The sequence below is a fragment of the Sorex araneus genome, chromosome 4 (assembly GCF_027595985.1).
Source record: "Sorex araneus isolate mSorAra2 chromosome 4, mSorAra2.pri, whole genome shotgun sequence".
NCBI lineage: Eukaryota > Metazoa > Chordata > Mammalia > Eulipotyphla > Soricidae > Sorex > Sorex araneus.
Genome location: NC_073305.1, coordinates 42,585,730 through 42,607,855, shown reverse-complemented (window position 1 = coordinate 42,607,855; position 22,126 = coordinate 42,585,730). Strand labels below are relative to the sequence as shown.

At 46.0% G+C, this 22,126-nt stretch overlaps 1 protein-coding gene across 1 annotated transcript in view; it reads right to left on the bottom strand.

Moving 5' to 3' along the window:
• LARS2 (leucyl-tRNA synthetase 2, mitochondrial) overlaps positions 1 to 22,126 on the bottom strand; it is a 149,475-nt gene that overhangs the window by 117,214 nt on the left and 10,135 nt on the right. The window contains exons 3-5 of the mRNA XM_004614528.2: positions 21,369 to 21,497; positions 8,242 to 8,333; positions 4,425 to 4,485 (exon numbers count right to left, since the gene is read on the bottom strand). Coding sequence (XP_004614585.2) covers positions 4,425 to 4,485; positions 8,242 to 8,333; positions 21,369 to 21,497 — 282 coding nt within the window. The remainder of the gene's footprint in view (positions 1 to 4,424; positions 4,486 to 8,241; positions 8,334 to 21,368; positions 21,498 to 22,126) is intronic.

Genomic DNA, 22,126 nt, shown 5'->3' with positions numbered 1-22,126 from the left:
CCACCAGGAATGGTCCCTGAGCTAAGGAGTCAGCTATGAGCACAGCTGGATGTGGCTTAAGAACAAATAAATAATTAACAGTAAAATGATTAAAAGAATGTAAGAATCAAAAATGAGGCTAGAAAGGTTACTGTCTATCCATTTGGGTGGCTTCAGGCTCCTTCATCAAAAGGGGTTGTGGTTACATAAATTACTACGTAATTCATTCATTAATTATATTAATTACAGTAATTACCCATGTAATTAAATTGCTCAGAACTGGGGCTAAAGAGACAGTACACATGTAAGGTGTTTGCCTTGCATGCTGCTGCTGCTTCTTTTTGTTTTATTTTTTAGGTCCATACACAGCAATGCTCAGGGGTTACTCTTGGTTTTGAACTCAGGAATTACTCCTGGCAGTGTGCTCGAGGCACCAGATGTGATGCTGGGGATCAAACCTAGATCAGCTGCATACAAGGAAATGCCCCACCCACTGGACTATCATTCTGGCCCCTCAAGGCTGTGGGGTGTTTCGTTTTTGTTTTTTTTTTTTTTTAAAGCAGGCAAAAGCCTTAAGGAAACAAAAACATGAGACAACAATAATAATATTGTATTGTCAGACAATAGTCGATGTCAGGATAAAGGAAGTAAATCCTACTACCAGGTTTTATAAACAATCAGAAAGCAAATGGAATTAAAACTAGGCTGGTAATAAAATCAAATTACTAGAAACAGAATTTAGAATATAATAATAATAATAAACTGTTTCCAATAAAGTTAGACTTTCAAATCAACGAAGGATTATTCAAAATAAAGAACAAACAACAGGTTTTGGAGAAAAATGAGTAATCCCTGTTTTATATCATATACTATGGTAATTGCAGTTGACTTAAACATAAAAACTAAACAAAAATTGAGAAGTAAATATAAATATATTTAACTCAAAGGAAAGGCCTTCAAGTACTTTTTTTTCTTTGCTTTTTAGGTCACACCCAGAGATGCTCAGGGGTTATTCCTGGCTCTACACTCAGGAATTACTCCTGGCAGTGCTGGGGGGACCATATGGGATGCCGGGGATTGAACCGGGTCGGCTGCATGCAAGGCAAACACCCTACCCCCTCTACTATTCCTCCAGCCCCTCAAGTACATATTTTTATGCTAATAATAAGTCATCCCCATATTTAAAAAATGCAGGACAAATAACAAGATGAGGATTATTTAAAAAAATAAAAATCATTAAGAAAAAAACAAATACCTTCACCTATACTGGCAAGAAACATGATTAGGTCATACACATACACACATTCAAATTCAAGCATTCATTAAACACATTAAAAAGAAACCCAACTCATTATCGCTAAAGAGAAACAGATGAAAATAACTATATAATAATTGGAGTGTGAATTTAATGCCTGTAAATACACTAAGCTCAATTATACCTTTGAAGTGTCCTTTAATTACCCTAAGCCTTAGACTTGTTTATGGCTTTTTGAGATTTCGATTAAGGAAATAAAATGAATGTAAATAAAATAGATTTCTGCCCCAAGTGTTGGGGAAAGGCACAGCAATCAAATTGTTCAGGAGATTAGCCCAGCCCAGCTACTTAGCTGACCAAGAATAACGATATATATAAACCTATCTACCTTTAGGGCTTTCTAGGAACCCAAAGAGATAATCTGGGTGCCTGGTCCATGCTAAGTGTTTAGTAACTACTAGATACTGACAGCTGGAGTGCTGGCACTTGCCTACTCAATGCAACCACAGGCAAAATCTCCTTTCTGGAATGCTTATAATCAAATATGCTTCAGAATGAAGCATATTTAGGAAAAGGCAGTTTCCCAGACGAGTCTAGAATAGCATCTGGTAATCAGTTATATAACTATTCCTATGTAAAACATATGAATTATATTCATTCCAAGTGAGATAACCTCAGTTCAGGTCAGATTCCTTAACCACATGTTAAGAGCGGGTTGGGGACGATTGGGAAAAGAATCCTTATTTTTGAGTTCTATGGACTTCATATTTTACAGGAGGGACTGAGAACCTCCTGTATTTATAACCGAGACACTGGGGTCAGAGAGATACAGTGCATAGGGCAAAGTACTTTTCTTGCATGAGCCTGACCTGGGTTCAAACCCTGGCACCCCATATGGTTCCCTGAACACTACCAGGAGGGATTCCTAAACTCTGAGCCAGGAATCCTGAGCACTGTCAGTGCAACACACAAACAAAAATAGCAACAATGATAGAGAAAAGTTAGCACCTACTTAATCTTATGGTAATGAAGGGAAGGTTATTTCATTTATTTATTTACTGGGAGGGGGTGGTTGGATTATACTCAGTGGTACTCAGGGCTTATTCCTGATCTATGCTCAGGAATTACTCCTGCTGGTGCTTGCAGGATCATATGCGGAACTGGAGAGCCAACAGGGATAAGGCCGCTAGCAAGACAGGTGACTTAACCCCTGCACTATGATAATAAGAAATGCATTAAATGGAAAAATTATATAGCTACAGAGCCATTTCTTCAAGTAACAAAAAAAAAGAAAAAGAAAAATGCTCAGGAAAATTTAAAAAATGCAAGATAAGAAAATGCGAAGATGAATTCAATTTTGCAAAAGTAAATGATATAAATGCTTATCATTTTAGAATTAAAGCCTGCAATGCACCCAACCAGATTTTAAGTTAGCCACACAGGTGTACAGTCTCTATACCTTTGGGTATAGCCTATCTATGAGAATAAGGAAAATATAATTCACTAGGTTTGGGAATCATTCATGTTTGATGGGCTTGTATAAGATACAATCTTCATGGAGAGTCATGAGACCAGCTTTGCCTTCAAGGAATCTAGTCTCACCTCTGAGGAGCTCTCAGCATCCTTCAATTCTCTCTGCATCAGACATTTCATTCCCTATCAGCAATACTCTAACTGGGACCTCAGGACAACTTAACTGAGGCAGGAGGTCAAATAAAACACTGGTAACCTCATACATCAGGGCTAAAAATAGTATCAGTTGTACAGTTAAAACTTTATATAGCCTTATTAAAGACATTACAGGAAAAAACCCAGACTTTGATTCAAATGTGTTCAATTTTCATTCTTTTCTATTGGACCCACTGAATATCTGTCATCAAATATCAACCAAGTAAAGAACTGGTGGGGAAAGGGGAAAGGCGATTTTTCTCATGACATAAAGGTTGTGAATTTGAGCTTGACAGGAGCAGCAATGAATATCCTAGTCATTTTGTGGAGTCAGTAAGATGCAAGAGAGGTAGTCTCAGAAGGGTTATTTGTGGCAGGATAAAGAGGTGTCCACTTACAACAGACCACCTACAGTGTCTAAGGGTGGGCCTAAAGCCACAGCATGAAAAAGCCCACTTCCTATTTAGTGGGAATGCTTGTAATACCCAAGTGATCTTCAGCACGCAACCCCCAGGTCTGGAAAACATATCCCCTGGCTTAAAACACATTTAGAAAACATTTTCTATAGAAAGTCTATATGGGACAGACTTACTAAGTGTTGTTATGAGCACTTAACATAGTTTAGAACTTGGGGGGCTGGAGCAATAGTACAGTGGGTAGGGCGTTTGCCTTGCATGGAACTGACCTGGGTTCGATTCCCAGCATCCCATATGGTCCCCTGAGCATTGCTAGGAATAACCCCTGTGCATCGCCGGGTGTGACCCAAAGAGCAAAAAAATAAACCATAGTTTAGAACTTGGAACAAAAAGTAAAGAAATAGGGGCTGGAGCAATAACACAGCGGGTAGGGTGTTTGTTGCCTTGCATGCAGCCGACCCAGGTTGGCTGCATCCTATATGGTCCCTGAGCACCACCAGGGGTAATTCCTGAGTGCAGAGCCAGAAGTAACCCCTGAGCATCGCTGGGTGTGACCCAAAAAGAAAAAAAAAAAAAGTAAAGAAATAACTGGCCAACCTTGGTGCTGAACCAGATAAAAGGACCAGGTGGGTTGAAAATTGTTTTTATTTGTTTGTTTGTTTGTTTGAAGGCCTCCCCAGCAGCGCCATCAGGGGTACACTGACAGTGCTCAGGGGGTCACATGCTGCTGGGGCTCAAACCCAGTGCCCAGGCAGGCATGTGCTCCATCCAGCCCTCGGAGCTATCCCTCCAGCTTCCCATAGACTTTGGGAATCATTGCTGAGAACAAGAAGAATCTTTGTGCAAAGCTGTTGTCATATGTAAGTCATCGCCAACTGTGATGGTAAATAAATCGCTAACTCTCTTAACCCTACGGAAAAATCACCCATTTGCACATGTATCGTCCACCAGCCACCCTTGGGCATTTGGGGAGAGCTAATCCTGCCCTCCTGCCAGCTGCCTCTCTCGCTCACCCTCTCCAGCATGGAGAGAAGGAACAGGAAGGAAACTGGACTGTGGAGGGCACCTGCCTGGAAGAACGGCCACCGGCCACGGGACTCACTTACCCGGTCCCAGCTGAAGCACAGGCCCAGCCGGTCCAGCTGCTTCCTCATGTGTTCAATATTACTGCAAAACAAAAGGAAAAAAGGGGATTTCTTGAACAGGGAAGTTCATAAAAACCCGTATTTTGAGACTGTGAAGGAAAAATCAAGGCATTACTAACTGCTCGAGGAGAGTGGGTGCTCAGGGGGAAAAGGTCGTAAACCACCAAAAATGATTCCAGCCTTTTACGTGCTTTGCTTTGCCTTCAGGGGGTGGGAGTGGGGGTGGAGATCAATGACCAGTAATGATCATTGACCAGTAATGATCATGGAAAATATCGGCCCTTCATATTAACACCTTGTCTTTGGACTCATATAAGCACCACTAAAAACCAGTCTTTCTATCCCCTGGCCATTCGGTTAAAGACCATGGACAATCCTGGTCATTCCATGCTTAAAATCTGCACAAGCATAAGAAGAGGAAATCCTTGGGGATGGAGTGGTAGTACAACAGGTAGGGCATTTCACACAGCTGACCCAGGTCCAGTCTCCAGCATCCCAGATTGTCCACAAGCACTGCCAGGAGTGATCCCTCAGGTCAAAGCCAGGAGTAAGCCCTGATCATCTATGGGTATGATAAAAAAAACAAAAAAAGGAATATTTAATGTACAAATTGTGGGAAGCTATACAGTGCCTTGTCCATTAAAATCTAAAACCTTGAGGCCCAGGAAGAGCCCCAGGGGTGCACCCCTGCCTTGGAGGCTGGAGGCTGAGAGTTGAATCCTAGAACTACCACTGTTTCAAATCCCAGCACCCCACCCACAGTGTCGTGTCCAGCACACCACGTCCAGGTGAGCCCTGCGACCAGGTGTTGGCAACTCCCACTCACCGCAAATACAAGAAGAAAGAAGGGCGCAGGGAATCTATAACTTTTCAACAAGGAAAAGAGGTTGAGAAGTGAATTAATCAATTTTAATAAAGTAAACATGGAGGGGGCTAGAGCGATAGCATCGTGGGTAGGATGTTTGCCTTGCACGCGGCTGACCTGGGTTTGATTCCCAACATCCCATATGGTCCCCTGAGCACCGCCAGGAGTAATTCCTGAGTGCAGAGCCAGGAGTAACCCCTGTGCATCGCCAGGTACAACCCAAAAAGAAAAAATAAATAAATAAATAAAAGTAAACATGGAGACAGGCAAATTTTTTCCTGTTTCAAATTTTGTTCTTTTGGGTCTGGTCCCAGGACTTTTCCAAGAATCCCCATTTCTCAAGGTGGTCTGAAACTTCACTCACCCCGGGCTTGCCTGCTCCCCTGCCACTCCGCCCCACCCACCGCAGGCCAGCTCCTGGGTGCCCAAGCTCTCCAGGGGCAGCTGATTCAGCCTCTGTCCCAGGGCACCATGCCCTTCTTGCCAGGCCCTTTTCCAAATTCACATTGGAATCTGGGGGCATCTGGGTCCCGGGGAACTTCCTGGTGATCAAACCTGCCATCTACTATGGACTATCTTCGGCGTACAATGCTGTAATCCAGAAACAGACAAACTTGCCAGAAATCTAGAACCTAGCTGAGATTGCTTTTTCTTCATTCTTTCCTTTTGTTCCTTTCCCCCTTTCCTTCCCTTTTGCAGTTGCTTTTTTAATGACAGAGGTCACTGGTTTGTGGCTCTTACACACAAGCTCATGGTGCATGGAGATCACACACTTTCTAGTGGCACATCCCCAAGATCCAGGCTTTATACATACATATATATATATATACATATATATATATATGAAAAAAGGAATAATTAATTTCTACCACAATCTAAGTTCAAGCTGGCTGAAAATACAGAAGGTCAAAAAAATTGTTCTAGGTGAGTGGTGATTAGTTAATAATAACCTATTTTATTCCAAGCCTTGTGCTAAGCATTTTGCAGAAAACTACTCATTATAGATGGAATGTCTGCCTCCTCCTTGCCATTCATGCATTGAAACCTATGAGGAACGTGGCTTAAGTGGCGGAGCAAGGTGCTGGGTTCTATCCCCAGCAACACATAACGGGCACTTGCCAGGAGGGTGCTCCTTATACACGAAGCTGTGATGCTTGCCCGGGTCCCACACTTTCCAGCTGCAGAGCATTTTGGTTGCTAGCACTAGTCATCATACACTTTGTTGGGCCAAGTGTGGGCATATGGGCATTTCTGGAGACCAAATTCCGAGCCTCAAAAACTCAGGCCTGTAAGCAGACACTCTATCACTGACCTCTCACGGGGCCTATAGATTTCTACACGCCTCTTTTACAGCTAAGCAAATTGAGTCAGAATTTACTTAACTTCTGTGTTTAAGTAGTGAAGTAATTTGGTATGGGTGACTAGTTAACAAGAGGGAAAGGCAGGCCTGGGTCCAATGTGACAGCATAATGGTTATAGCATTTGCCTTGCATGTGGCTGACCCAGATTCAATCCCCAGAACACCCTGAGTGCAGAAATAAGAGTAAGCCCTGAACACTGGTGGATGTGTCCCCAGTACAAAACAAAATAAGCACCCCAATTCAGGGGCCATTTTTTTTAACTGCTAGACTTTAATGGAAGATTTGGCAAACTTTCTGTGAAAGACTAGATGATATATCTAGTTTTCATGTCTGGGGGCTGTATGGTTTCCATCATAAGCACACAAATCTGCCATTCTATTATGAAAGAAGTTGTAGATAGTATGTAAACAGTGGATATGAACATGTTCTAATAAAACTTTATTTGTAAAAATCAGTAATGGTCAAACGTAGCCCACTGGCTTTCATTAGTCTGCGAATCTGAGATCTAGCTTATGTCAAATCTATGCCATATTCGAATCATTTTAACATTTGAATCATCATTTCTTTCTTTCTTTAAAAAAATCACTCCCATTAGTATAAAATTGACCAAAACCGAAAAAGGGAATTTCGAGTCAGGAAGAAAGCAGAGAGAAGCAGCTGACCCAGTGGTTGTTTCTACAACACAGCCAGGGCAAGAGAGAGCCCAGGAAAGGGGAGAACTCTCAGAATAGGCTCTAGAATTACCCTTCTACATTTCTTACGCGTAAAGAAGGGACAGGACCCAGATCTTTACGAAAAGGGCTGATGTAGTGAGGAAGAAAAGTGTATTTTCCTGGATTCTTCGAGGAGGCTCTCGGTACTTTATCCAGTGCGAGGAACAGGAATCCGTACCACTGACCAGCAGGTACGGAGGAGCCAGGGGCAGGGCTCAAAGTGTGTCCCCTTGAAATATTCAGACCCAGAATGAGTTAACCATATATTTCTGCACTGAATGTGGAAGTAAGACAATGAGCAACAGGATGACAGTGATAACAATGATATAGTGACAGAATGTGGAATTTCCTCTAATCATGAGTCGAACTTGGATATAGCTCACAGTATGTCAAGAAAATGAGAAGCGGGGGAGCCACCCAACACAGGCAATCCTCTCTTCCTCCTTTGTCCTCCCTAATGCAGACTATGAAAGAATGACTTTGTAAAGAACCAAACATCAAAACGATCATCAAAACGAACACTTAAAGGACTACCCAAAGTCTTTGTGATTTCTTAAATAAGAACAGAGAGTGCGGGAGGTTGGTGGGGAGGGGGCTGGGGTGATAGTAGAGCAGGTAGGGCTTTTGTCTTGCAGGAGTAAGCCCTGAGCACCACCAGGTATGGGCCCCACTAACCAAAAAGCAAAACAGAGTGCTAAAAGACAAACTCCAGTATAGACAATCTTACCCACTGCTTGGCAGACTGTGTTTTGTTTACTATGCTCCCCATTTCCCGTGTACAGGCTAAAATGTTTTTAGGTCTCTGTGTAGAGTTCTTGAATGTGCCTGCAAACACATACCTTTGTGTCCAACTTTCTGGATGGAGATCCCTCTCAATGGCGGCGTTTTCGGCAGGCAGCCCAAATGCATCCCATCCCATGGGGTTGATGACCTAGAACCCAGAAGACAGTTGTCAGCCAGAGCAGTGCGCAGCCCCCTTCGGCCTGCTCTCCTGGGCAATACGCAGGCTTCCACCCCCCACTCCACGCTGGCTTCTCCCTTTCCGGATGGTCTGGATGATTTCAAACCATGCTTTGGAAAACCAGCTGGCTGCCTAAGCCACAGCACAGAACAAAACCGAGAAGGTTTCTATTTTTCATTTATTTATTTTTTATTTTTATAAAGTAGTTCACAATATTGGATTACATTTAATATTCGAACACCAATCCCACCACCCTTACACCTTCCCACTACCATATATTTGGATGTTTCCATCCTGAACCCCACCCCCTGCCCCAAAGCAGAACTGAAATAATTTATTTTGTATTGTTTATCATAAATAAACTGCTGAAAATGCTCCAAAAAGTTTTCCTAGAGGAAAGTGTGTCTAGATTGTTGTGCTTCACCCAGAGGTCATTAAGCCCTTCTATAAGAGATCACTAACATGTTGTTAAAGGTTGAGGCTTGTGTGCTTATATATATGTATATATATGTACATATATATACACAACATATACATATATAAATATATTTCCCTCTAAGTCTGGTTGCCTTGAGAAGGTTTCTACACTAAGACAACAAGAAAAATTCTGAGTAGGTGTTCTTATGATGCTTTGTAGGTACTTTTTTCCTTCCCCTTACCTGCACTGTCTGTAATGAATCAAAATGCTTTTTTCAAATCATGTAGAAGTTTTTTAATTAAAAAATGTGTGTAGGGCTGGAGTGATAGTACAGTGGGTAGGGCGTTTGCCTTGCACATGGCCGACCCAGGTTCGATTCCCAGCATCCCATATGGTCCCCTGAGCACTGCCAGGAGTAATTCCTGAGTGCAAGAGCCAGTTTTTCGCTTTTGGGTCACAACCCTGTGCATCTCCGGGTGTGACCCAAAAAGCAAAAAATAAATAAATAATGTGTGTATATGCATACATACACACATACATACGTATGTATATATTATGTATACGTATGTGTAGAAATATATACATATATACGTATATGTGTATTGTATGTGTATGTATGAAGAGAGCTGGTGAGCTGGTGAGGTCGTAGGAGGGTGATCGCATCTTGAATCCCCGACAACACAATATGGTCCCCTGAGCAAAGAAGCAGGAGTAAGTCCTAAGTATTGCTGGATGTACCACCCTCCCTGCAGGGAATGACTAAACTGTACATCTAAAATGCTCACCTTGTGCTAGTGTTTTTCCCATTAAGGGGCAGTGCTGTCCAATCCAGTAGCCTCTAGCTATTGGTTACAGACTCCCCCACTAGCCACAAGTAAAAAGCTCCCACTGGAGTATGATTGGTAGATACTTTGTGAGTCTGGGAACACTACCATCATCATCAATTTATATGGAAAAGCCACTGGATATTTCCAGGCCCAAAACAACCTGCCAAATGGGACCGAAATGGGAGTGTTCTACTTTCAGATAGTGGGAAGACACTTACATCTAAAGTTAAGCAAAAAAATAAATAAATAAAGTTAAGCAAAATAATGACTATGAAGTCAAATGAAAAAATCCATTCCTTTGTCTCACTCGCCACCTCTTAAGTGGCCGGGAGCTACTGAATCAGATGAGAGAGAAGACAGGACATTCCCAAGACGGCAGGAGGTTCTGCTGGGCAGCACGGCACTGGACTTACTCTAGAGCTGATGGCCACACAGGTGCTCGGTAACCCCAACTCTGTACCCATCTACAGCTGCTGGGTCTCAGTTCACCCCGGGGCCAGGGTGCTCCTTTCCCACTAATTTGCCTTTCCCACTAATTTGCCTGAAGTCAGCACACACACAAACACACACAGACACACAGACACAGACACACACACACACACACAACCTAAATGAATGCCCCTGGGGCCTCTACTTGGTCTGGAGTGTACCCTGGGGCCCACAGATCCTCTGTTTCACACACACAGAGACACAGAGACACAGAGACACAGAGACACACACATACACACACACACACACACACACACACACACACACACACACACACCCTAAATGAATGCCCCTGGGGCCCCTACTTGGTCTGGAGTGTACCCTGGGGCCCACAGACCCTCTGCTTTTCTCCTTTCTTCCTTCCAGAAAGAAAGCAGCACTTTCCTTCGTTCCGGATGCCCACCCCTCCTTCCCTAAGGCAAGCAAGGAAACCCTTCAAAAAGTCAGTTCTAGAGAAACTAACCAGAAATGAACACAATAGTTAATTATGTGTGGGTTATGTTTTATTTAGGGTAGGGGGTTTCTGTAGTTTGTTTTTGCTGGTTTGTTCTCAGGACTTACTCCTGGCTAGGAAGGCCTTATAGAGTGCCAGGGCCCAAGCCTGGTTCAGCTGCATACCAGGCAAGCACCCTGCACACTGTACTATCTCTCTGTCCCAGCGTGTACGCATGTATAGGTGAGCATATAGACAGGCAGATGTCTTTTTTTTTTTTCTCTTGATTCTGGAACTGGGGACATGGCTTAATTGGCGCAGCACATGGCCTGCATGCGTAAGGCCTCAGGTTCACTCCATCCACATCACCCCTGAGAGGCCCCACAGCCCCCTGCACTACCAGGTATAGCCCCTGTGAAAGAAAATTCCATGGCTCCATTATGCCATTCTCCTATTCCCTGAGTGCATCTCTCCCAGGTCATTTTAGGAACCTGCCGGGCTGAGCGCAATCAGCTGGCTTTTCGGACCAGAGGTCTTTTCTTCATTCTCACTGTGGCTCACCCAGCATCCTCCCCCTCCCCACGCCATCTTCTGTCCTCTGGGCTCTGCCCCGCCTTCCCCTGGCGCAATATCTGAGAGAGGGAAGCAGAAGCAGAAGTGGACAGAGAGTGGGGACTCTGGTGCGTTTCCAGGACCTGGACCTGATTCCCCGTGGGCCAGCTTCCTGCCTGCCCTTTCATCCGGAGAGTCGCTCCAGGAGAGTCGCTCCAGGATTGGCAAAGAGAGACAAAACCTGAAGCTGGCCTGGTTAGCTAAGAGTCCTGCCTCCAGCAGGACTTCCCCTTTAGGATACCGTTTTCTCCTGAGTGCTATTTAATCCACATATTTAAAAACCATTCCCTTATACTATTATGTGTCACGGCTTTCCCCCCTCCCTCTTTTCCTTTTTAATTTCCAAGAGTTAAAATAAATCCAATATTGGGGCTCTCTGCTGAGTTATAGAGTTCACAAAGCTTCCAGCTGCGCTCACGCTCCCCCAGGGCGGCTCCACTGGCAGAGGAATGAAACTGTTGTGTAACTGTTGCGGGGAAACTTAATTACCATTTGGTTCCTCTGTGGGAACTGCCAAAATGGCACCAGTTCAATGTTTCTGCCTATTAACATTCTGTTAAGTACCCTCCATATTTTTAAATAAAGTCAATACAGCCATGGTTGTGCAAAAAAAATTAAAAAATAAAAACCAGTCTGGATTTACATAATATACTTATTCACGTCTATTTTCGTCTTCAGAAGAAATGAACATGAAGGGATATTCTTAGCTCACATGTTACCCAAGCTGTCTATGAAAATTAAGTTTGAAAACTCTTGATGCTTCTTAGTATTTCATGTTCTCACCAAAATTTAAAAGGGAAAGAAAAAGGTCATGCGCCGGTGAGAGAGTGCAGGGGTTTAAGTGCATGCCTCGAGTCCCACCAACCCGGGTTGAATCCCCAACAACACACTTGGTCCGGGGAGTAAGGGTCACTCCTGAGCACAGGGCCAGCAGTAACCCCTGCACAGCTCTGGGTATAGACTAACAATACCACTCCCTCTCAAAGGAAAACTACTGTTCCAGAGTATAGACTGTGGCAAGAACTCTTTGCCTCTCGTGGTCTTTCCATCACAAGCCAGATCACTGGGACATTCCTCGAGTCATGTTTCTAAGAAACCCAGTCACGTTTCTAGAGACCCAACAAAGAATCCACAGTGCTGTAAGATGATTCACCGCCCACTAGGGGCTGGAGAGATAGTGCAGGGGGAGTGCGCTTACCCTGCATGCAGAGCTGACCTGGCTTTGATCCTCAGCATCGAATTTGGTCCCTGAGCACTGGCGGGAGTAATTTCTAAGTGCAGAGCCAAAAGTAACCCCTGAGCATCACTGGGTCTGGTTCAGAGGGGATTCACCACCAGAGAAGAATGTGAGGAGCAGCAGCAGGATTCCCTAATACAGTAGGGGTCTCTCACACCTGGCTTGATGACGGGGAACCACGACCGAAGGATGCCCGTGGCAGCCTTCTGCACCTCTTGGTCTCTCACACATTGTGCAGATCAGACACCATCAGAGTAGGTACCACAAAAGCTTTGTTGGGGGGGGGCTGCTTTCTGTCTGGGGGCCAAGCCTGGTGGTGCTCAGGGCTTACTTTTTGTTCTGCATTCAGTAATCATCCTGGTGGTGTTCAGGGGACCATACGGGAGTCCCAAGAGTCGAACCTGGGAGGGCCATGTCCGAGGCAAGTGCTCTATCCCCTGTACTACCACTCCAGCCCCACTCCACAAAGCTCTCACTAGGAGAATTCCCAACTCTCAGTTCCATTTCTCAAATTCTTGCCTACCCTTTCCTGTCGGCACCGTGACTTGATTTATGCCTCCCAGAGTGCTACAAAACTATAACTAGGGGGCTGGAGCAATAGCACAGCAGGTAGGGTGTTTGCCTTGCATGTGGCCGACCCGGGTTCGATTCCCAGCATCCCATATGATCCCCTGAGCATCACCAGGGGTGATTCCTGAGTGCAGAGTCAGGAGTAACCCCTGTGCATTACCAGGTGTGACCCCCCCCCCAAAAAAAAAAAAAAGAACACTATAACTATAACTCAGATGTACCAAGTAGTCAATTAATTGCTCTTTTTGTTTTTAAGGTGTTACGCTAGGGCCATGGAAACCCTCTCCATTATCTAGGAGTCAACCTTTGTTTAGACAGGAGACTTTCACCTCAAAGGGAATCAAGGAAAAGGGTCAGGCAGAAAACACAAGTGACAGAGCACATTCCTAGCATGTGCAAGGCCCTGAGTTTGATCCCTGGTACTATTGACCCCAGAGCATCACCTGATATAGATGTGTTGGCCCCAGAGCACTGCCAGGTATAAACCTGGCGGCCCCTGGGCACTGCTTGACCAGAACACAAACCTCCAGACCCACAGTGCCAGGCTGAGCAACGTGCAAGAGTAACCTCCTGGCTCTCTGAGCCCTGGATGTGAATCACTTATTTTTAAAAATCAATTTAAATAGAAAAGGTCTAGTGGGTATAACTTGGATATCCATAAATCAAATTTCCAGAATGCAGAAAAAATCCCCCAACATTTCTACCTGTTCTTCTAGCATTGAGAATACCATGAAAAGCCAAGGGGTGAATAAAACAACCCAGAAATTCAGTGGGGGACAGACACCCCCTCTGGACTAAAGGAACACGGGGAGGGAGCTGAGACAGCAGTCCAAAGGCTGGGGCCACATACAGAACAGCAGGCAAGGCATCCAAGGTTTGATCATGGCATACCATATGGTCCTCTGAGCCCTGCCAGACATGATCCCTGAGTGCAGAGCCAGGAGTAAGCCCTGATCAGTGCCAGGTATGGCCCCAATACTACACCCCCCCAAAAAAAATGTCTAAAGTCTAAAGATCAGTTGTAGAGCTGAAATGGATGAGCTTGCCCTGAGAGAACCAGGACAATGGAGGCTATCTAGGGGGATGGGAAAGAGATTTTCAGTTCTCTGCCTTCTCCTTTCCTCCAACTCTCCCACTCTTGCCAGGCAGGGTTTCTTTTCTTTCTTTTCTTTCCTTTTATTTCCCTTCCTTCCTTCCTTCCTTCCTTCCTTCCTTCCTTCCTTCCTTCCTTCCTTCCTTCCTTCCTTCCTTCCTTCCTTCCTTCCTTCCTTCCTTCCTTCCTTCCTTCCCCTTCTCCCTTCCCTTCCCTTCCCTTCCCTTCCCTTCCCTTCCCTTCCCTTCCTCTCCCCTCCCCTCCCCTCCCCTCCCCTCCCCTCCCCTCCCCTCCCCTCCCCTCCCCTCCCCTCCCCTGGTGATACACAGGGGCACAGGGGTTACTCCTGTCTTTGGCCTCAGGAATTACTCCTGGCAGTGCTCAGAGGACCATATGGGATGCTGGAAACCGAACCTGGGTTGGCCAAGTGCAAGGCAAAAGCCCTATCCGCTGTGCTACTGTTCCAGCCCAAGGCAGGGTTTCTTGGTGTCCCAAATCATCTAGCCAGCTTGGGAAAACATGGCCTGCAGTGGTCTATCTGTTTTTCCTGCAAAGCCCCCTGACCGCTGGCCCGGAGGCACAGCCACATGGTGGGGATGGACACACAGGAGCACAGATCCTCTGCCCTCAGAGTAGAGCGGGCAGTCTGCAGCACAAGCAGAGCAGGAAAAGAAGCAGCATGTGCCCGTGGGAGAGAGCACAGCACCAGAGACACTGCAAAGCTGGGGCTCTGCAGGGAGGAAGCCAGAAGTGCCAGGTAGCGTGCCCCACAAGGACTCAGTGGGGGAGGGGACAGGGAACGGGTGGGCAGCCTCACCTGGGGCAGTGGGCAGCCTGATTTGGTGGGATGCACTTTGTTTTTTTAAATGGAGGGACTATGAAACATTATGTAGAATGTTAAAAAAAAAAAAAGACTAAAAAAGGTGAAAATTTAAAAAAATTTTTTTTTTTTTTTTAAAGATTCGATTCCTCCATCCCTCTCGGAGAGCCTGGCAAGCTACCAAGAGTATCGTGCCCACACGGCAGAGCCTGGCAAGCTACCCGTGGCATATTCGATATGCCAAAAACAGTAACAATAAGTCTCTCAATGAGAGACGTTACTGGTGCCCGCTCGAACAAATTGATGAGCAACGAGATGACAGTGACAGTGACAGTGACCATTCTTCTAACATAGGAAGTAAGATCAAGAAAGGGCTCTGACGTGGATCAGAGAGATAGGGCAGAGGAAAAGGTACTTCCCATCCACACAGCCAACCTGAGTTCGATTAGGGGCAATCGCTTATGATCCCCCAAGCACTAACCCAGGAGTAAGCCATGAGCATCACGGGGTCTGGCCCCCTCAAAAAAGCAAAACAAAACAAAACAGGCCGAAATTGCAAAGCCGAAGGAGCAGGTCCTCTGCCTTCCCTAGAGAGAGAAGCAGCACAAGGGTTATTACGGGTCCCTGCCAACGCACGGCTGGCTCTCCCTTTTAGCACTAAACGAAACTTTGCATTTTAAGCTGGTTCTGCTTCTGAAGGCAACCGTGATGACTGCTCTCAAAAAATGACTGTTTCACAGCCAGAGCCATAGTACTGTGGGTAGTTGCTAACATGGGTCAGATCCCCAGCACCTTCTCGGTTCCCTGAGCACAGAAGCCAGGAGTCAGCCCTGAGCACCTCCAGGTGTGCCTCCCCGCCCCCCCCCCCCGCCCGCCAAAAAAAAGAGCAAAACACAAAACCAACCCAAAAAAGTGACTATTTTTGTAGAAGGTCATGGTTTCTCTGGCATAAATCCAATGCTTTTTATTTCCAAGAAACACCACGCTGAATTCTATCTGGTGAATATATCAGACTGAAAACATCCAACGGCAATGCAAGGGCCCAGAGCTGGACACCTCCCCTGGGAATGGAGGAACGGGCAGCCAGCCCACCCGCCCATTTCCATCCCAGACACTGGGCCCGCAACTCACTCCCCGCTTCAGATGACATCAGGGAGGATAAGCCCTGGAAATCGACTCTCGGCTGAGAGATGCTGCAGAGATCTGGACATTTGAAAACTAAATACCACACAAGGCACTCTCTGGGCACTTCATAAACACTTGTTGACTGAGTCGCATGCTGAAAACTGATGAAACATCTATTACTGTTCACCTGCTAAGCTCTTCCCTCGCTTTGTGATATTTATGAGTAATTACACTAGGATCTGCAGCTGCCAGACAGCGAGAATCTCCATTTCCTTCCTCCTCTGCAGGGAATAGCAAAAGAGCCCCTGCAGAAAGCTCTACTTGGGCAGTGCCCGTGGCTTTTAGCCCGAGGCCGCCAATGAGTGCATGCCCAGTGCGGGGAGGGGGACTGAGCCCGCTCGTGCCTGCACCACGGTGCTCCTGGCCTAGAAGCTGCCGGGGAGGCCAGCTGAGGTGAGGCCGGGTCACTTTGTTTTCCAACCATCTGTGAGTCTAATGGAAGAAAACAACCAAATTAGCATCTAGTGCTCAGCTTTCCGTACGTCATCGGGCACTGGGTGCATTTAAGAAGAAACCCAGGGGCAGGGCAGCCTTTTCTCGGCCCTGAAAGAAAATCACTTCGTCCTGCTGAAGCATCTAAATTTCAGTCGGCCTCCATATTGCTGCTTTGAATGGGTCTCACTGTCTCACTGCAGCACTGCAGCATCTCTTTTTTATTTTTTTTTTTTTTGGCTTTTTGGGTCACACCTGGCAGTGCTCAGGGGTTACTCCTGGCTCTGCACTCAGGAATTACTCCTGGTGGTGCTCAGGAGACCATATGGGATGCCGGGGATTGGACTCGGGTCAGCCATCTGCAAGGTAAACACCCTCCCCGCTCCGACCCATCTACATCATCTTTGAAGGGGTTTCCCACCAAGCCGCTCCCAGCCCTCAAATCTGGGAAGAGGGCAGGGCAGCTATCAGCAGGGTCATGATCAGCCCATCACTCACAGCCACACACTTCTGCACCTCAGGTAAAGTCCACATCTAACCTGTGTGGGCCCACTAGCCAAATTTCCTGCCAGGGATGAATGGCATTTCCTTCTTTCTTTTTATTTTCTTTCTTTTTTTTGGCTTTTTGGGTCACACGTGGCGATGCTCAGGGGTTACTCCTGTTTCTGCACTCAGGAATTACTCTGTCTGGGCAGCTATGTATCATGGTAAGCCTTCCCCAGACAATTTCTGGAACACCCCCATGAACTATGTGATCATATCCTAATAACTGACTTGCACTCTGGCCTCATCTCTCTCTCTCTTGAACACCTTAGTACGTGTCCTCTGAGTCAACCACCGTAAGAACAACCTTGAACTTCCCGAGTCACCACGCTCATTGAGTCTCAAACCCGAATTGCTACCTGTGGTTTAGCCAGGCTCCTGAAAGTTCTAGACAAATGAGAGTAGGGGAGAGCTACACTGCATTTAACCAAAAAGGAATCAACAATCCAGACTGATCAAAAAACTAGCGGAAGGCAATAGAAAAAAAAGATAAAACAGCCAGCCCCAGAGGAATTTGGCAAATAATGTGAACAAGCCAGTCAGAGAGGAAGCTTAAAGAAACACAAAAACATCTCAGTCTTACTAAAACATGAACAAGGAAAATGCAAGCTTAAAACATAATAAGATGTGATTTCCTATGCTTCAAATTAGCAAAGTATGAAAGAGACTAACATTATTAAGTGCTGTCGAGGATGGAGGGCAGTAAGAAATGCCAGTTGGAACCTGAGCAGTAGTATAGCAGGTAGAGCATCTGCCTTGCATGCAGCCAACCCAGGTTCCACCCCAGGCATCCCATATGGTCCCCCAAGCACTGCCAGAGTAATTCCTGAGTGCAGAGACAGAAGTAACCCCTGAGCATCGCCAGGTGTGACCCAATAAGCAAAAAAAAAAGAAAGAAAAGAAAAAGAAAGAAGACAATGCCATTCATCCCTGGCAGGAAATTTGGCTAGTGACAGCAATGTTTGAGGGTGTGCCAGGACTCTGACCCAGCAATGCCGCCTCTCCCACAGCTGACAAGTCAGGTACCAGGATGTCCACTGGGGCAAAAATGCAAAACTCCCAAAAACTTGATCCATGAGAAAAATGAATATTTAACATCCTAATCATTATATAGCATTTACAATGGATGAACTAACTCATATAAAGAGAGGAAATCTTAATAAGATTGATTGGAAAAACATGCAGGATAGTAAGACATCTTTTAAAGGAGATCTTTAAAAAACATCTAAAGTTGGAAATATACACGACCAGACTCAGGTTTCCTTACACTATCCGCAAAGTGAAAGCGTGAAAATATGACTTTGGGTTCGGGGTCCCTTTGAACAGGACTGGAAGGAACCTGACTGTGGAGAGAAACACTCAGCCTCTAATTTGGGTGTATCAGAAGGTGGGGCAGTGATGTCTCCCCAAACAGTGCTCATGGGCACTCCCCGAGGCCCTCAGCCGGGGCGCACAGACCTGCCCAGATTGTCTATTCAGTGCTCAGGCCTCAGTGCTGGAACCTCAGGACCACCCAGGCCTCACGGGCCTCCAGGGTCTCCCCCAGTGATGCTTTGGGCGTCAAGATCCAACTGACAGCCTTGAAGATGTGCTCCAGTTTTTCACCTGGGCACAAGGGGGACACATTTTTGCCAGATTTTGGTGCTATAACCTAACTTAAATATGAGTTATAAAATTAATTCCAAAGAAGTTTGAGGATACCCCAAAAAATGACAGCCTTTCGTCTTAAACAGAGTAACTGAAGAACGGGGAGCCCCAGGGCATGCTGGGCACACAAAATGAGACACCATAAACCAAATCACCAGTGGTGGCTCCAGGCACCCGTCACGGGACAGACAGCAGAGACTGCGGGCAGTGATTTACAGAGCCTCTCAGACGCCAATCTATGCAGCATGCAGAAGAGGGATCCGCTGATTAAACGATAATGACTTGCCAGAGTAAATCAGACCGGGATAAAGAATAATCACAGCTCCCTGTTGGTGGGGATTATTATGAGCCAGACACATATCCTATCTCGTTCAATCCACTCGACCGCCCTGTGACAATTAACTCTTGTTTTTCTGATTTTAAAGAATGTCGGGGTGAGGAGGAACCAGAGACATCACATGATGTGTATGTGTATGTAGGGGAAGGGGGGAGTCACAACTTGTGTGTCTGTGGGGGAGGGGTGTTGCTGAGCTCGGAAGTCACACACAGGGTTCAGCCTGACCTGGGTTTCCATCACTGTAGGAGATTCCATTTTGTCTTTCAGGCCTGAACTGCCTAGAAGGGTCCCACCGTCTGCCTTGTCATCATCTGTAACAATGAATCCCATCCAAGAGAATTTGAGTCCCTACTTCCACCCTCTCAACCCCCTACATGCTCATGGGTGGCCAACAGGCTTCCCTGTGCCCAGTTATAACTGTGCCATTTTGCTGTAAAAGCTTCAGCTTCAGCAATTTGCCTGCACTCACTCACTCCCCAGAACAAGCTGGCATACATTAAAAAAAATAATAATAATAAGATAAATCTTGAGGACTGACAGGTAAAGAATTACACTTTGGGCCAAGAGCCAATTCATCCTGCACCGCCTCTTTCTAATAAACATAGCAGAAATGATGGAAAGCAATGTCTCGGGGAAAACAACAGCTGACATAAGGCAGGGAGAAAAACACCTTCGCCGTCTTCCAGTTGAACGCAAATCACTGGATGAGAGGAGAAAGTTCTTAACTCTTCAAGGAACAAAGAGACTTAACTCCCTATTTAGGAATACTTCTTGCTGCTAATGTCAGTTCAGCATAAATTTTCAAAACAATTGTGACAACAGACGCATTCATCTTTCTAAAAGAAAATCCTTACAAAGAAGTGAGAGGTGCAGATAGCAGCTGTACAAGCCCTGACAGGTTCATAATTGCAACAGCCAGTGGGAGTGCCAGGAAAAGTTGAACAATTGGCTCTCTGGAGGAAAATGTCCCGATTTGCAGGGTTTGCTGATTTCCATGGTAAACATTCCCACCATGGTGAATTTCAAGTTACTATGGTGACTCATAAAGAGGAAGATGGGCAGAGGAAGAAAGCGAGGGCCCCCAGAAGCAGGGCAGAGTGGGCAGTGCGCTGCGGACAGTCTCTATGGTGGGCGGTGTATCACGTGCCGAGTGCTCTGCGCTTCATCGTCATCAACTTGAGTCCTTAGTGTAGGCCGAAGGGCAGGTTCTATGCTATTGATTTACTTTTGATATTTAGAGGAGGGAAGAAACTGGGTCACATCCACCAGTGTTTAAGTCTTATACCCTTGGCTCTGTGCCCAGGGATCTCTCCTGGTGGTTCCTGAGGGATCCTGAGTGGCTCCTGGATCAAACCGAGTCCACTGCATCACAGGTAAACAAGCACCAAACCCACTGAGCTATCTCTCTGGCCCCCGGGCAGGTACAATTTTTATACCCATTTTTACAGAAGAGAGAAATCTAGGTTCAAGAGAGGTTGGGTAACTAGTCTAACATCACACTGCTAGTAAGTATTAAGAGCTGGCATTTGAATCCTAGCTGTGTGTTCAGCGGACCTTGCTCTCAGCCCTCTTTAATCCTGCCTCTCTCTCTGAAGAGTGTGCTATGGAGCGATAGCACAGCGGGTAGGGCGTTTGCTTTCACGTGGCCAACCCGGGTTCCATTCCCAGCATCCCATATGGTCCCCCAGCACCACCAGGAGTAATTCCTGAGTGCAGAGCCAGGAGTAAGCCCTGTGCATCACCGGGTGTGACCCGAAAAGAAAAAAAGAGTGTGCTATGATAAGAGTGTGCTTACTTGCAGAGGTTTCCCTCCCCTATCAATGAGTCTGTTTCAGCTCATTGATAGGGGAGGGAATGACTCCTCCCCTATCAATGAGTTGACTTCCAGGCCATGACTTCCTTTTAGAAGGTGTCATGTGTTATCTGCACTGGGAGCTACATGTAACCCCATCCCTACCTATCTCTAGCCCAACACAAGACCTAACTCAAAACCTAGATGTTTGATGCTATGCTGTTCTCCAGGTCATAGAAGGAACCATTAAGATGTTCGTGTTGGGGCCAGAAAGATAGCACAGTGGGTAGGACGTTTGCCTTGCATGTAGCTGACCCAGGTTTTATCCCTAGCTCTTCATATGATCCCCTGGCCCCCACCAGGAGTGATCCCTGAAGACAGAGCCAAGAGTAAGCCCTGAGTACCACTGAGTGTGAGACTTCCCCCCATCCTCAAGGGAAAAAAAAAAATGTTCATGGCTATCTTCAGAGCAGGCCCCACCTAACTACAAGACGTGCTGAACACCTAGCCCTTTCTTCCCGCAGTCTCCCGTGGCATGGCAGAGGACTACCCGCAGACGGCTTCCCTTACCTGCATGCCTCGCATCTTCTGGAAGCGGGCGATGGTGTCGCTGATGGTATACACCCGCACGTGGCCCATGTGCAGCTTACCGGATGGGTAGGGGAACATGGAAAGCACATAAAACTTGGGCTTTGATCTCTAGGAAAGAATGACAGAGTATTTGTTACCCACTTACTGAGAACCCTACATGAATATATTATTTTGGCTCTTTCCTCAAGGTGATAATAGAACATTTTTTTTTGGAGCTTATTAAGAAAAGTTCCCATAAAGGATATTTTCAAAATGTCAAAAAAACAAAATTCAAAGCCCTGGTTTAAGTACAGAATGCGCTAAAGAAAACTCAACTAGCTTAAAGGTCTACCTGTACACATATGTATATTTTTGAATTCTCTACTGTCTCTTTGAGGAGTACTTTTACCTCGGTTTTTCAATGACACAGAGATGCACAAAATTCCAGGATGTCATCCTGGAAGCACACAGACATGCACAGCTCAGGCGGGGTCCCTGCCGAAAAGCAGCTCCAACCGCCCCACCTGAACCCCACCTCTCTGCATTGGGTTGGGAGCTTCTCTTTCAACAGAGAAAGGTGACAATGTTGAAATGAGAAGGTGGCAAGACCCTCTCAGCCACCAGGGAGGATGTTAGTTGTTTCCCAGGGGTAATCTCTGGGCACTGTCAGACCAGGCTATGGGATTCTGATTTCCAGAGATCAGCTCCCTCCTGAGAGACATGGGAAAACATGCATGCATCTGTAGACCGTCAGGCGG